The sequence below is a fragment of the Ascaphus truei genome, unplaced genomic scaffold (assembly GCF_040206685.1).
Source record: "Ascaphus truei isolate aAscTru1 unplaced genomic scaffold, aAscTru1.hap1 HAP1_SCAFFOLD_1396, whole genome shotgun sequence".
NCBI classification, from domain to species: domain Eukaryota; kingdom Metazoa; phylum Chordata; class Amphibia; order Anura; family Ascaphidae; genus Ascaphus; species Ascaphus truei.
This window is the reverse complement of record NW_027454276.1, coordinates 72,501-88,562: the sequence shown is the minus strand read 5'-3', so window position 1 is coordinate 88,562 and position 16,062 is coordinate 72,501. Positions and strand designations below refer to the sequence as shown.

At 58.6% G+C, this 16,062-nt stretch overlaps 1 protein-coding gene across 1 annotated transcript in view; it reads right to left on the bottom strand.

Annotated features, from left to right (window-relative positions):
- Positions 1 to 1,257: 1,257 nt before the first annotated feature.
- The window catches only part of LOC142475806 (little elongation complex subunit 2-like), a gene marked incomplete at its 3' end in the record, with an annotated part of 74,921 nt that continues 60,116 nt past the window's right edge, over positions 1,258 to 16,062 (bottom strand). Inside the window, exons 5-8 of the mRNA XM_075581540.1 lie at positions 7,609 to 7,743; positions 6,241 to 6,357; positions 3,773 to 3,932; positions 1,258 to 1,427 (exon numbers count right to left, since the gene is read on the bottom strand). Of these exons, the coding sequence (XP_075437655.1) occupies positions 1,258 to 1,427; positions 3,773 to 3,932; positions 6,241 to 6,357; positions 7,609 to 7,743 (582 nt within the window). The remainder of the gene's footprint in view (positions 1,428 to 3,772; positions 3,933 to 6,240; positions 6,358 to 7,608; positions 7,744 to 16,062) is intronic.

Below are 16,062 nucleotides of genomic sequence, written 5' to 3'. Positions count from 1 at the left end.
GAGCGAGAGACGCGGGGGGGAGCGAGAGACGCGAGGGGAGCGAGAGACGCGAGGGGAGCGAGAGACGCGGGGGGAGCGAGAGACGCAGGGGAGCGAGAGACGAGGGGGGGCGAGAGACGAGGGGGGGCGAGAGACGAGGGGGGGGCGAAAGACGAGGGGAGGGGCAAGAGACGAGGGGGGGGGCGAGAGACGAGGGGGGGGCTAGAGACGAAGGGGGGGGGGCGAGAGACGAGGGGGGGGGCGAGAGACGAGGGGGGGGCGAGAGACGAGGGGGGGGGGGAGCGTGTGTGTCTGCTAATTTACCTCTCCCTGTGTATGTCTGGGGGGGGGGGTAGACACCTGGTTATGGTGTGGGGAGAGGGGGGGGGGAGAGACACCGGGTTATGATGGCGGGGATGTGTGGGCGGTAGACCTAGTTATGGTGGGGGGGGGGGGGGGAGACCCGGTTATGGCGGTGAGGGGAGGCTTGGTGTGCTCTCTGGATTTTCATTGCTGATATCCTGACACTTCAGGGCCTCCTCATACAGGAGCCGCCACTAGTGCCACGTTTCCCTCAGTGCCGTGATCATCTTCTGAGATTTTGTAATACAGAGGTGCCACCTAGTGGTCAAGTTTTCTTTCCCCATCTCAAGTCAGTCCCATCCTAGGAGCAAAGTGCACTAATGGCAGTGACAGGGTTAAGGGGTCAGTCCCTCCTAGGGGCAAAGTGTACTAATGGCAGTGACAGGGTTAAGGGATCAGTCCCTCCTAGGGACAAAGTGTACTAATGGCAGTGACAGGGTTAAGGGGTCACATCTGTGTGACTGACGTCTTGTTACCCAAATCTGCCCCTATAAGTATGATTAAATCCTTATTAATGTTATTATAGAAACACGGGGAGCTGAGACTTGGGAGGGGGCTGATTTCCTCGCGCTGCTCCTTGTGTCTGACGTCTGTGTGTTCAATAAGAGTTTGCACAGGCAAAGCCCCTCTCTCCCCCTCCCCTTTCTGTATCGTCTCTGAGAAGGACGGGGGGGGGGGGGGATAAGGGGAAAGGAAACACGTGATTTACAAACACTTCCCCATAAAATTCAACTGCTAATTCATTTAAAAAAAAAGGGAAATACTACAAATTTTGGCTATTAGCATGGTTAGATGTGGGGAAGTTAGAGACCTACACACATACATACACATGTACACACACACACGCACACACGTACACACGTACACACACACGTACACACACATTTCATGGTGCGGTGTGCAGACGGACATTACCTGCTCCGCCTCAGCACTGCCCAGCCTAATTATATTTAAGGGGACGCCCGATTTCTTGGCCATGAACAGGTCCAAGGGAACCTCGTGGAACATCTGGTTCTTCTCCCTCACACTTTGCTGCTTCCTGGGAAGAGGGGAGTCCAGGTAAATCACCTTAGTGGGGTCGGACCCTGGCGAGAGAAGGAAGGGATGTAGGAAATGGGCTTAGAGGAAAGGAGATACGAGAGAGCGTGTGCGAGAGAGCGCGTGTGTGGAGGTGGGAGGGGGGGTGTATGTGCGAGAGCGCGTGTGTGTGGAGGTGGGAGGGGGGGGTGTATGTGCGAGAGCGCGTGTGTGTGGAGGTGGGAGGGGGGGGGGGTGTATGTGCGAGAGCGCGTGTGTGTGGAGGTGGGAGGGGGGTGTATGTGCGAGAGCGCGTGTGTGGAGGTGGGAGGGGGGTGTATGTGCGAGAGCGCGTGTGTGTGGAGGTGGGAGGGGGGGTGTATGTGCAAGAGCGCGTGTGTGTGGAGGTGGGAGGGGGGTGTATGTGCGAGAGCGCGTGTGTGTGGAGGTGGGAGGGGGGGTGTATGTGCGAGAGCGTGTGTGTGTGGAGGTGGGAGGGGGGTGTATGTGCGAGAGCGCGTGTGGAGGTGGGAGGGGGGGGTGTATGTGCGAGAGCGCGTGTGTGTGGAGGTGGGAGGGGGGGGTGTATGTGCGAGAGCGCGTGTGTGTGTGGAGGTGGGAGGGGGGGTGTATGTGCGAGAGTGCGTGTGTGTGGAGGTGGGAGGGGGGTGTATGTGCGAGAGCGTGTGTGTGGAGGTGGGAGGGGGGTGTATGTGCGAGAGCGTGTGTGTGGAGGTGGGAGGGGGTGTATGTGCGAGAGCGCGTGTGTGTGGAGGTGGAGGGGGGGTGGGGGGGTGTATGTGCGAGAGCGCGTGTGTGTGGAGGTGGGAGGGGGGTGTATGTGCGAGAGCGCGTGTGTGTGGAGGTGGGAGGGGGGCTGTATGTGCGAGAGCGCGTGTGTGTGGAGGTGGGAGGGGTGTATGTGCGAGAGCGTGTGTGTGTGGAGGTGGGAGGGGGGTGTATGTGCGAGAGCGCGTGTGTGGAGGTGGGAGGGGGGGTGTATGTGCGAGAGCGCGTGTGTGTGTGGAGGTGGGAGGGGGGGTGTATGTGCGAGAGCGCGTGTGTGTGGAGGTGGGAGGGGGGTGTATGTGCGAGAGCGTGTGTGTGGAGGAGGGAGGGGGGTGTATGTGCGAGAGCGCGTGTGTGTGGAGGTGGGAGGGGGGGTGTATGTGCGAGAGCGCGTGTGTGTGGAGGTGGGAGGGGGGTGTATGTGCGAGAGCGCGTGTGTGGAGGTGGGAGGGGGGGGTGTATGTGCGAGAGCGCGTGTGTGGAGGTGGGAGGGGGGTGTATGTGCGAGAGCGTGTGTGTGGAGGTGGGAGGGGGGTGTATGTGCGAGAGCGCGTGTGTGTGGAGGTGGGAGGGGGGTGTATGTGCGAGAGAGCGCGTGTGTGGAGGTGGGAGGGGGGTGTATGTGCGAGAGCGCGTGTGTGTGGAGGTGGGGGGGGTGTATGTGCGAGAGCGCGTGTGTGGAGGTGGGAGGGGGGTGTATGTGCGAGAGCGCGTGTGTGGAGGTGGGAGGTGTATGTGCGAGAGCGCGTGTGTGTGGAGGTGGGAGGGGGGGTGTATGTGCGAGAGCGTGTGTGTGTGGAGGTGGGAGGGGGGTGTATGTGCGAGAGCGCGTGTGTGTGGAGGTTGGGGGGGTGTATGTGCGAGAGCGCGTGTGTGTGGAGGTGGAGGGGGGTGTATGTGCGAGAGCGTGTGTGTGTGGAGGTGGGAGGGGGTGTATGTGCGAGAGCGTGTGTGTGTGGAGGTGGGAGGGGGGTGTATGTGCGAGAGCGCGTGTGTGAGTATGTGGAGGTTGGGGGGGTGTATGTGCGAGAGCGCGTGTGTGAGTATGTGGAGGTTGGGGGGGTGTATGTGCGAGAGCGCGTGTGTGAGTGTGTGGAGGTTGGGGGGGGTGTATGTGCGAGAGCGCGTGTGTGAGTATGTGGAGGTTGGGGGGGTGTATGTGCGAGAGCGCGTGTGTGAGTGTGTGGAGGTTGGGGGGGTGTATCTGCGAGAGCGCGTTGATGGGGGGGAAAGAGGCGCGCGCGCGCGTCCGCACCCGCTCACCGGGGGAAGAGGCGCGCGCGTCCACACCCGCTGACCAGGGGAAGAGGCACGCGCGTCCACACCCGCTGACCAGGGGAAGAGGCACGCGCGTCCACACCCGCTGACCAGGGGAAGAGGCACGCGCGTCCACACCCGCTGACCAGGGGAAGAGCGCTGGGACAGCCCCCATGGTCTCGGCGAAGGAGAGTGGGGGGGGCGCCTACCCGGCCCAAGCATTCTGCTAGGACCTCTTCCTCCCTCATTAAAAGGGCCTGCCCCCCACCTGCGCTGCCCCCCACCTGCGCTGCCCCCCACCTGCGCTGCCCCCCACCTGCGCTGCCCCCCACCTCGCAGTCCTTCCCACAGGCCCGCCCTCACCTACCTGCAGCGCACACGGTCTGCACACGTACGGGGATCTCCCACTGCTCCTTGTAGCCGCCCGCGTGGTTATTGAGCAAGGCGTACAGCGCCTGGGCCGTCAGCACCACCTGCGGGCGGTACTTTGTAGCCAGCTTGGCAGCGTTCGGATCGGAGCTCACCGCCTTCGGGGAATAGAAGGAAGAAGTGAGCACCGGTAACCCGGCCCGTGCGGGGACAAGACACGTCCAATAATACGAGGGGCGGTGACACCGATCCGTACCGAGCCACGGAAAGCTCACACAGTGTGTGTGTCACCGCGCGCTGCGGGAGGGACAGGAGGGACGTGTCACCGCGCGCTGCGACAGGGACAGGAGGGAGGTGTCACCGCGCGCTGTGTGGGAGGGACAGGAGGGACGTGTCACCGCTGTGCGGGAGGGACAGGAGGGACGTGTCACCGCGCGCTGCGGGAGGGATAGGAGGGACGTGTCACCGCGCGCTGCGGGAGGGACAGGAGGGACGTGTCACCGCGCGCTGTGTGGGAGGGACAGGAGGGACGTGTCACCGCGCGCTGCGGGAGGGACAGGAGGGACGTGTCACCGCTGTGCGGGAGGGACAGGAGGGACGTGTCACCGCGCGCTGCGGGAGGGACAGGAGGGACGTGTCACGCGCGCTGTGTGGGAGGGACAGGAGGGACGTGTCACCGCGCTGCGGGAGGGACAGGAGGGACGTGTCACCGCGCTGCGGGAGGGACAGGAGGGACGTGTCACCGCGCGCTGCGGGAGGGACAGGAGGGACGTGTCACCGCGCGCTGTGTGGGAGGGACAGGAGGGACGTGTCACCGCGCGCTGTGTGGGAGGGACAGGAGGGACGTGTCACCGCTGTGCGGGAGGGACAGGAGGGACGTGTCACCGCGCTGCGGGAGGGACAGGAGGGACGTGTCACCGCGCGCTGCATGAGGGACAGGAGGGACGTGTCACCGCGCGCTGCGGGAGGGACAGGAGGGACGTGTCACCGCGCGCTGCGGGAGGGACAGGAGGGACGGTGTCACCGCGCGCTGCGGGAGGGACAGGAGGGACGTGTCACCGCGCGCTGCGGGAGGGACAGGAGGGACGTGTCACCGCGCGCTGCGGGAGGGACAGGAGGGACGTGTCACCGCGCGCTGCGGGAGGGACAGGAGGGACGTGTCACCGCGCGCTGCGGGAGGGACAGGAGGGACGTGTCACCGCGCGCTGCGGGAGGGACAGGAGGGACGTGTCACCGCGCGCTGCGGGAGGGACAGGAGGGACGTGTCACCGCGCGCTGCGGGAGGGACAGGAGGGACGTGTCACCGCGCGATGCGGGAGGGACAGGAGGGACGTGTCACCGCGCGCTGCGGGAGGGACAGGAGGGACGTGTCACCGCGCGCTGCGGGAGGGACAGGAGGGACGTGTCACCGCGCGCTGCGGGAGGGACAGGAGGGACGTGTCACCGCGCGCTGCGGGAGGGACAGGAGGGACGTGTCACCGCGCGCTGCGGGAGGGACAGGAGGGACGTGTCACCGCGCGCTGCGGGAGGGACAGGAGGGACGTGTCACCGCTGTGCGGGAGGGACAGGAGGGACGTGTCACCGCGCGCTGCATGAGGGACAGGAGGGACGTGTCACCGCGCGCTGCGGGAGGGACAGGAGGGACGTGTCACCGCGCGCTGCGGGAGGGACAGGAGGGACGTGTCACCGCTGTGCGGGAGGGACAGGAGGGACGTGTCACCGCGCGCTGCGGGAGGGACAGGAGGGACGTGTCACCGCGCGCTGCGGGAGGGACAGGAGGGACGTGTCACCGCGCGCTGCGGGAGGGACAGGAGGGACGTGTCACCGCGCGCTGCATGAGGGACAGGAGGGACGTGTCACCGCGCGCTGCGGGAGGGACAGGAGGGACGTGTCACCGCGCGCTGCGGGAGGGACAGGAGGGACGTGTCACCGCGCGCTGCGGGAGAGATAGGAGGGACGTGTCACCGCGCGCTGCGGGAGGGACAGGAGGGACGTGTCACCGCGCGCTGCGGGAGGGACAGGAGGGACGTGTCACCGCGTGCTGCGGGAGGGACAGGAGGGACGTGTCACCGCGCGCTGCGGGAGGGACAGGAGGGACGTGTCCCTGCGTACTGCGGGAGGGACAGGAGGGACGTGTCACCGCGCGCTGCAGGAGGGGCGGGAGGGACGTGTCACCGCGCGCTGCGGGAGGGGCGGGAGGGACGTGTCACCGCGCGCTGCAGGAGGGGCGGGAGGGACGTGTCACCGCGCGCTGCGGGAGGAACGTGTCACTGCGCTGCAGCAGGGACAGGGTGGCCTGTCCTGTATGTCATTGTGTCGCGTTCCGGGGGAAAGGCACAGACTTGCGATGCGCTGTTTAATAAGCGACATCTCCTGCAGTCTACACTTACCGGGCGAGATTCATCCCAAACAGACCCCACGTCTCCATCCCCAACCCCCCACTCACTCACTCACTCACTCACTCACCGTGTGCAGGATGGCAGCTTTACTCGCGGGGGGCATCAACTCAGCCACCATCTGAAAATCGGCAGGGAGAAGCAGTGCGGAGGTGGGGAACGCAATCCTCGCAAACTGGACTGTGCCCTGGGAAACAGAGAAATGTCTGACTGTCCCATAAATAAAGGGTTAATATGTGCAGCTTAGAGGGGAGAAGGGAGAGGGGGATATGAGAGACACTGTCATATATATAAAGGGTTAATATGTGCAGCTTAGAGGAGAGAAGGGAGAGGGGGATATGGGAGACACGGTCACATATATAAAGGGTTAATATGTGCAGCTTAGAGGGGAGAAGGGAGAGGGGGATATGAGAGACACTGTCATATATATAAAGGGTTAATATGTGCAGCGTAGAGGGGAGAAGGGAGAGGGGGATATGAGAGACACTGTCACATATATAAAGGGTTAATATGTGCAGCGTAGAGGAGAGAAGGGAGAGGGGGATATGAGAGACACACAGGTCCTACAGTCGGAGGGGACACATTACCAGTGTAATAGGTACAGCATGTCCTACAGTCGGAGGGGAAAACATTACCAGTATAATAGGTACAGCAGGTCATACAGTCGGAGGGGAAAACATTACCAGTGTAATAGGTACAGCAGGTGCTACAGTCGGGGGGTACGCATTACCAGTGTAATAGGTACAGCAGGTCCTACAGTCGGGGGATACGCATTACCAGTATAATAGGTACAGCAGATCATACAGTCGGGGGGTACACATTACCAGTGTAATAGGTACAGCAGGTGCTACAGTCGGAGGGGACGCATTACCAGTTTAATAGGTACAGCAGGTCCTACAGTCGGAGGGGAAAACATTACCAGTGTAATAGGTACAGCAGGTGCTACAGTCGGGGGATACGCATTACCAGTGTAATAGGTACAGCAGGTCCTACAGTCGGAGGGGAAAACATTACCAGTGTAATAGGTACAGCAGGTCCTACAGTCGGAGGGGAAAACATTACCAGTGTAATAGGTACAGCAGGTGCTACAGTCGGAGGGGAAAACATTACCAGTGTAATAGATACAGCAGGTGCTACAGTCGGGGGATACGCATTACCAGTGTAATAGGTACAGCAGGTCCTACAGTCGGGGGGTACGCATTACCAGTGTAATAGGTACAGCAGGTGCTACAGTCGGGGGGTACACATTACCAGTGTAATAGGTACAGCAGGTGCTACAGTCGGAGCGGACGCATTACCAGTGTAATAGGTACAGCATGTCCTACAGTCGGAGCAGACGCATTACCAGTGTAATAGGTACAGCATGTCCTACAGTCGGAGCGGACGCATGTCCTACAGTCGGAGCGGACGCATTACCAGTGTAATAGGTACACATTACCAGTTTAAGAAGACTCTTCTCCAGCTTCAATGTCAGGTCCGTGATGAACTTGCCTCCCGTGATGCTCGTGATCTCGTGCACGGTGTAATGTTCGGGATAGTTCGTCACGTATGTCCGACACGCCTTCAGCACTTCCTGGACAGCAAACACAGCGGCAGCGATGAGAATAACGGTGCGCATGGCTGCGGTAGCCTCACTGCCCAACACTTGCGCGCAACTTCCCAACACTTCCCAATGTCATTCTGTACTTCGCTTACATCCCATGGCAACACATTTCACATGGGACAGTGAGGTGGACCTCAAACCCACTTTAACTACACCTCACACCTCAATGAAGGCTGGTGTATCCTTCCCCAGACCTGGGTACCCGTGACTCTGTATATCCCGGTTAGGATGAAGGTTTTAGATCTTCCCGCACGCCGTTTAGATCACTGCAGTGGTTGGCGTTTGTCTGTGTGAGGGGCAGGCAGTAGAAGAGCGGCCGGGATGCCACTTGTGCCACGTAGTGTAAACTTGCCTCTGGATATCTCAGGTTGCCGCACTATTATAACACAGTCTTACACCAAGCATTTTACAATAATAAACGCTTTTATTTGCAGGTTGCAAACGCACAACGTTTTCAGGGAATCGCCCCTTCCCTCGTGTGCGGTATTTAAATAAACAAGTTTATTTTGCTCAAATGTGTGTGTCTGAGTGACTGTGTGTGTGTGTGTGTCTGAGTGACAGTGTGTGTAAGAGAGTGAGAGAGCGAGAGTGTGTGTGAGAGAGTGAGAGAGTGAGCGAGAGAGCGAGCGAGAGTGTGAGCGAGCGCGCGAGAGAGAGAGCGCGTGTGAGAGAGTGAGTGATTGTGAGAGAGAGAGTGCAAGTGTGTGTGAGAGTGCGAGTGTGTGTGAGAGTGTGAGAGAGTGTATGTAAGAGTGTGCGTGAGAGAGAGAGCGCGTGAGAGAGAGAGCGCGTGAGAGAGAGAGCGCGTGAGAGAGAGAGCGCGTGAGAGAGAGCGCGTGAGAGAGAGAGCGCGTGAGAGAGAGAGAGCGCGTGAGAGAGAGAGAGAGCGTGAGAGAGAGAGCGCGTGAGAGAGAGCGCGTGAGAGAGCGCGTGAGAGAGAGTGTGAGAGAGAGTGTGAGAGAGAGTGTGAGAGAGAGTGTGAGAGAGAGAGCGAGTGTGTTTGAGAGAGAGTGTGCGTGAGAGAGAGTGTGTGAGAGAGAGAGTGTGTGAGAGAGAGTGTGTGAGAGAGAGAGAGTGTGAGAGAGAGAGTGTGTGAGAGAGAGAGTGTGTGAGAGTGAGTGTGTGTGAGAGAGAGTGTGTGTGAGAGAGAGTGTGTGTGAGAGAGAGAGTGTGTGTGTGTGTGAGAGAGAGTGTGTGTGAGAGAGAGAGTGTGTGTGTGAGAGAGAGTGTGTGTATGTGTGAGAGAGAGTGTGTGTGAGAGAGAGTGTGAGAGAGTGTGTGGGGGAACGGAGCTGTGAAGGGGGGGGGGAACGGAGCTGTGAAGGGGGGGGGGGACGGAGCTGTGAAGGGGGGGGGGAACGGAGCTGTGAACGGGGGGTGGAGGGGGACCAGAGCTGTGAAGGGAGGGGGAGAAAGAGAGTGGGGGAGAGAGAGGAAGGAGAGAGAGAGTGGGGAGCGGAGAGAGAGAGGGGGAGCGGAGAGAGAGAGGGGGAGCAGAGAGAGAGAGGGGGAGCAGAGAGAGAGAGGGGGAGCGGAGAGAGAGGGGGGGAGCGGAGAGAGAGGGGGGAGCGGAGAGAGAGGGGGGAGCGGAGAGGGGGGAGCGGAGAGAGAGGGGGGAGCGGAGAGAGAGGGGGGAGCGGAGAGAGAGGGGGGAGCGGAGAGAGAGGGGGGAGCGGAGAGAGAGGGGGGAGCGGAGAGAGGGGGGGAGCGGAGAGAGGGGGGGGGAGCGGAGAGAGAGGGGGGAGCGGAGAGAGAGGGGGGGAGCGGAGAGAGAGGGGGGGAAGCGGAGAGAGAGGGGAGGAGCGGAGAGAGACAGGGGGAGCGGAGAGAGACAGGGGGAGCGGAGAGAGACACGGGGAGCGGAGAGAGACACGGGGAGCGGAGAGAGACACGGGGAGCGGAGAGAGACACGGGGAGCGGAGAGAGACAGGGGGAGCGGAGAGACAGGGGGAGCAGAGAGAGACAGGGGGAGCGGAGAGAGACAGGGGGAGCGGAGAGAGACAGGGGGAGCGGAGAGAGACAGGGGGTGCGGAGGGAGAGAGGGGGTGCGGGAAAAAGACATCGCGGGCAACGCAGGGAATATCAGCTAGTATATAGAGATATATAGATATATATATATATATATATATATATAGCAAATAAAAAGATCACTTGTGAGCACATTCACATGTATTAGGCAGGTCTGCAAGTCTGCCTTTCACCATTATCCCCAGCATACAGTGCTTCCACTGCAGCAAGGGATTCTGGGAAATGACATGCAAATGAGCACACCGTGTCACCTGTTGTCTGAAAAACCATTGTTACATGGAGCCCATATAAGCTAATGCTCGCTGTTAACACAGCTTTAAATCACAGCATGGAATCAGATGCAAAGCCAGAGAAACCACTCACAGACATGTTTCAGCCTTAATAGGTATCATCAGTGTGAGGTTGGTTGTACTGCTGGCTTTGCATTTTCAAGACTGTAGTGTTTACCATCACATTGTAAGCACTGTGTGCTGGGGATAATGGTGAAAGGCAGGCTTGCAGACCTGCCTAAGACATGTGAATGTGCTCACAAGTGACCTTTTTATTTGCTATATGCAATACGGTGGAGGTTTCTTGTTGCCTTTTCCACCCACCATAACTTAAAACGGAGAGAGAGGAGAGGAAGAGGAGAGGAAGAGAAGAGAGAGAGAGAGAGAGAGAGATAATCCACTCCAGCAGGAGCAGACACAAGACAGCACTCAAAGGTAAGTAAGAAAACTTGTATTCAAAAATAAACATAGCACAAACATGACCAACGTTTCGGTCCTCGTGGGACCTTCCTCAGGGTGGTGCTTGAGACTAATGGCCAGTGGATCCCTTAAATACCCCCATATCCCCACCAAAATGACTCAACCAGAGTAGCTGATTGGCCGTGCATCAAGTTGATATTGCTTTTTAAACACACCAGATTTGCATTGTCCTTGAGACTATTCTGGTTATTAATAAATTCCAGTTTATATTATTCATTGTACGGAACTGGCGCTTCATATATATATATATATATATATATATATATATATAAATGTAAATACAACTGTATACTCATCTGCATGTCTTAGGCAGGTCTGCAACCCCGCCTTTCCCCATTATCACCCAGCACACAGCACTTCCACTGCAGCAAGGGATTCTGGGAAATGACATGCAAATGAGCACACAGTGCCACTTTTTGCTTCAAAAACCATTTTTAACATGGTTCCCTATAGGCTTAAGCTTGCTGCATGGTCACAGCTTTGAGCACAGCCAGGGTTAAGGTGCATAGCCAGAAAACCACCCACAGACAGCTTAATGGGTCTCATCAGTGTGGGGTTGATTAACTGGCTATGCAAAGAAGCTAAAGGATGGGGCTATATACATACATACACATTATTTAAAAAAAAGTGACAAAAAAACCCCCACAGTAAAGCATAGAGCAAATGGAAATATTACTGTATGTTCATTTGCATGTCTTAGACAGGTCTGCAACCCTGTCTTTCCCCATTATCGCCCAGCACACAGCACTTAGGCCTGGGACCCGCTGCGCTCGTTGGCGCGGGCGGCAATGTAGCGAGTTCCCCACCAGCAGGGGAATCCTCGCGAGCCGGTCCCGGACTACACGCTGTAGCGCGTCAGCCGCTGGAGACACCAGAGAATGGTGTTTCCTAGCTTCGACGCGTCACGTGGTGTGGCTGTGAGCCAATGGGGAGGGGAGGCTGCGGGAGGAGGAGAGGCTTCGGGGAGCGGGGAGGAGTGTGGAGTGAAAGCAGCGTGAGTGCCTGTCTCTGTCTGTGTGTGTGTCTGTGTGTGTGTGTGTATGTATGTATGTATGTATGTATGAGTGCCTGCGTGTGTGTGTTTTTTTTACTTACCTGCAGCCCGTGGCAGCCCGTGGCAGCCCGTGGAGGGAGGGGGGGGAAGAGTAGCGGGTCCCTCCGCTCAAGCCACGCCCCCCCCCCCTGTCAATCCTCCCACTCCCGCCCACCTCCCGCTCCGGCCCCCCACGTCATGGCCGCGCCCCCTCACGTCATGGCCGCACCCCCCCCCCAACCCGTTTGGCCACGCCCACCCGCTACTACTGAAGTTTCCTGTAGACCGCAGATCGCGGTACAGCGAGTTGCACGCACCGCCGGCAAGCAAGCCAGCCGTGCGGACGCGTGCAACGGGACCTTAGCCTTACACTGCAGCAAGGGATTCTGGGAAATGACATGCAAATGAGCACACAGTGCCACCTTTTGTCTCAAGCTCATATTACAGAGCAACCCTTAGCCAATGCATGCTGCTTTAAACAGCTTTTAAGCATAGGCCGGGGTGAGATGCAAAGCCAGTAAACCCACTCACAGACATGTTTCAACCTTGATGGGTATCATCACTGATTCAGTGGCGGCTAAACTAACTCTCAGGCAGCCTGCACCGCGGGTAATTTAAAACCCTGTGCAAACGCGGCCGGTTTTTTTTTCTGGCGCCTCTGGCGCCGCAGGCGCTTCCCATTGTTCAAAGGATTAGCTCTGAATGGGGAAACGGGCCGCGCGCAACCGCAAGATGTGGCTGGCGCGTGGCCAAGTTCGGCAGCTGCCGAAAAAAGCCCCGAAAAATTGCCCCCCTCTCTCTCTCCCTGTCTCCCCCCCTCTCTCTCTCTTCCCCTGTCTACCCCCTCTCTCTTCCCCTGTCTCCCCCGTTTGTCCCCCGTTACCATCAATCCAGCTCCCCCCCCCTTTACAGGTCCGGTCCCCCCTCCCCCCCCCCATTTACCGGTCCGGTCCCCCGACCCCTTTCCAGCTCCGTTCCCCCCTCCTTTACAGCTTCAGTCAGTATGTGTGTGTGTGCGCGTCAGTCAGTGTGTGTGTGTGTGTGTCAGTCAGTGGGTGTGTGTCAGTCAGTGGGTGTGTGTGTGTGTGTGTGTGTGTGTGTCAGTCAGTAGGTGTGTGTGTGCGCGCCAGTCTGTATGCGCGTCAGTCAGTGTGTGCGCGTCAGTCAGTGTGTGTGTGTGTGTGCGCGTCAGTCAGTGTGTGCGCGCGTCAGTCAGTAGGTGTGTGTGCGCGTCAGTCAGGGTATGTGTGTGCGTCAGTCAGTGTGTGTGCGCGCCAGTTTGTATGCGTCAATCAGTGTGTGCACGTCAGTCAGTGGGTGTGTGTGTGCGCGCCAGTCTGTATGCGCGTCAGTCAGTGTGTGCGCGTCAGTCAGTGTGTGTGTGTGTGCGCGCCAGTCTGTATGCGCGTCAGTCAGTGTGTGCGCGTCAGTCAGTGTGTGTGTGTGTGCGCGCGTCAGTCAGTGTGTGTGTGCGCGCGTCAGTCAGTGTGTGTGTGCGCCAGTCAGTGGGTGTGTGTGTGCGCCAGTCAGTGGGTGTGTGTGCCAGTGAGTGGGTGTGTGTGTGCGCCAGTCAGTGTGTGCGCGTCAGTGTGTGTGTGTGTGTGTGTGTGTCCGTCAGAAAGGCAGTCAGTGGTGTGTGCGCGTCAGTCAGTGGGTGTGTGTGTGCGCCAGTCTGTATGCGCGTCAGTCAGTGTGTGCGCACGTCAGTCAGTGGGTGTGTGCGCGCCAGTCTGTATGCGCGTCAGTCAGTGTGTGCGCGTCAGTCAGTGTGTGTGTGTGTGTGTGTGCGCCAGTCAGTGGGTGTGTGTGTGTGTGTGTGTGTCAGTCAGTAGGTGTGTGTATGTGTGCTCGCACCAGTCTGTGTTTGCGCGTCAGTGTGTGTGTGTGTGTGCGCGCGTCAGTCAGTGTGCGCGCGCGTCAGTCAGTGGGTGTGTGCGCGCGTCAGTCAGTGGGTGTGTGTGCGTCAGTCAGTGTGTGTGTGTGTGTGTCAGTCGGTAGGTGTGTGTATGTGTGCGCGCGCCAGTCTGTGTGTGCGCGTCAGTGTGTGTGTGTGCGCGCGTCAGTGTGTGCGCGCGTCAGTCAGCAGGTGTGTGCGAGCGTCAGTCATTGGGTGTGTGTGTGCGTCAGTCAGTGTGTGTGTGCGTCAGTCTGTATGCGCGTCAGTCAGTGTGTGCGCGTCAGTCAGTGGGTGTGTGTGCCAGTGTGTGTGTGTGTGTGTGTGTGTGCGCGTCAGTCAGTGTGTGTGTGCGCCAGTCAGTGGGTGTGTGTGCCAGTGAGTGGGTGTGTGTGTGCGCCAGTCAGTGTGTGCGCGTCAGTGTGTGTGTGTGTGTCCGTCCGTCAGTCAGTGTGTGTGTGCGTCCGTCAGTCAGTGTGTGTGCGCCAGTCTGTATGCGCGTCAGTCAGTGTGTGCGCGTCAGTCAGTGGGTGTGTGTGCCAGTGTGTGTGTGTGTGTGTGTGTGCGCGTCAGTCAGTGTGTGTGTGCGCCAGTCAGTGGGTGTGTGTGCCAGTGAGTGGGTGTGTGTGTGCGCCAGTCAGTGTGTGCGCGTCAGTGTGTGTGTGTGTGTCCGTCCGTCAGTCAGTGTGTGTGTGCGTCCGTCAGTCAGTGTGTGTGCGCGTCAGTCAGTGGGTGTGTGTGCCAGTGAGTGGGTGTGTGTGTGCGCCAGTCAGTGTGTGCGCGTCAGTGTGTGTGTGCGTCCGTCAGTCAGTGTGTGTGCGCGTCAGTCAGTGGGTGTATGTGCGTGTGCGTGCCAGTCTGTATGCGCGTCAGTCAGTGTGTGTGCGCACGTCAGTCAGTGGGTGTGTGTGTGCGCGCCAGTCTGTATGCGCGTCAGTCAGTGTGTGCGCGTCAGTCAGTGTGTGTGTGTGTGTGTGTGTGTGCGTCAGTCAGTGTGTGTGTGTGCCAGTCAGTGGGTGTGTGTGTGTGCCAGTGAGTGGGTGTGTGTGTGTGCCAGTGAGAGGGTGTGTGTGTGCGCCTGTCAGTGTGTGCGCCTGTCAGTGTGTGTGTCAGTCAGTGTGTGTGTGTGTGTCAGTCAGTGGGTGTGTGTGCGTCAGTCAGTGGGTGTATGTGCGCGCCAGTGTGTGTGTTTGTGTGTGCGCGTCAGTCAGTGTGTGTGTTTGTCAGTCTGTGTGTCAGTGTGTGTGTGTTTCAGACAGGCAGTTCGTGTTGCAGTTCGTGTGTCAGTCAGTTTGTTGTTGTTGTTGTGTGTCCCCCTTCACCCCCCCCTCTGCTTTTTCCTCTGCCCTGTCGCGAAGGGGGGGTGGGGGGTGGGGGGTGGTTGTTGATACCTGCTCGCGTTCCCGGCTTCCCGGCCTGGCCGCTGGTCCGGGCGGGGGTCGATACCTGCTGGCGCCACCTCGGCCATGGAGGGGGTGGTTGTGGGGTGGTGATAGCTGCTGGCGCCACCCGGCTTCCCGGCCCGGCTGCGGGGGGGAGTGGGGGGGGATGATGAGGTACCTAGCAACGTGTGAGAGGCGGCGGTGGCGGTTACTTGGCGGGAGGCGGTGTGTCGTGAGGTGCAGGGGGGCGTTTGAGGTGAGGCTGTGGCGCCGAGGAGCGGGCGCCGCTGGCCCCACGGTGCAGAGGCTGGGGTTTGCTGTGGGTGTGGGGGGGAATGTGGGGAGAGGAGAGGTGAGGTGGCTGTGGCGGCACCGAGGAGCGGGCAGCGTGGGTGAGTGTGACCAATGAGGCGTGCGGGGCGGGGCTGGTCCACGGACCAATCTGATTGGCCAGAGGGTGAGTGACAGACCAATTGACCAATCAGATTGGCTTTATCAGATTGGCCTTTGGGACAGACATACAACGTTTTGAAAAATATATAGATAGATATGCTAACGGTGGAGGTTTATTGTTGCCTTTTTCACCCACCATTACTTAAAATATTAGGTAAAACCTGTGCACACCCACACAGTGGTATTCACATAAAAATCTCGCATTTCTTAAACTGCGACTCACGCTCCGTAGTGTACATTATTAGATGCCCCTGCGGACTGCACTATGTGGGGAAAACCACAAGAATGCTGAAAGAACGAATTGCGATGCACAGCTCCTCCATCAGGAAGGCACTTTTGGAGACCACAGCCCAAGATGAGTTGAAACACCAGCCAGTGGCACTTTAAAACTCTGAAACACAGCCTGGCCACGTTCCGTGCATGCCGATCGCACAGGCACGTGTTTCAAACAGGGGCGGCAATAGGAACAAACTGTTATTGCAAATGGAAGCAAGACTTATCTATAATCTTAATACGGTGACCCCAGAGGGTCTTAATGAGGACCTTAATTTGGGATGTTTTCTATAATTTGCCTTTTTTATGATTGGCCTTTCATTTACTGTAGTTCTGCTGTTCCTTACTGCATGCACATGAGACGTACGGTGCGCTGCTGCTGCTTCAGTCATTGATTGTATTATCTTCCTGCCTTTTGTCTCAGTCTCTCTGTGTGTGACTCTGGGATATAGGGTATTGTAGGGTAGTAGTATGTAT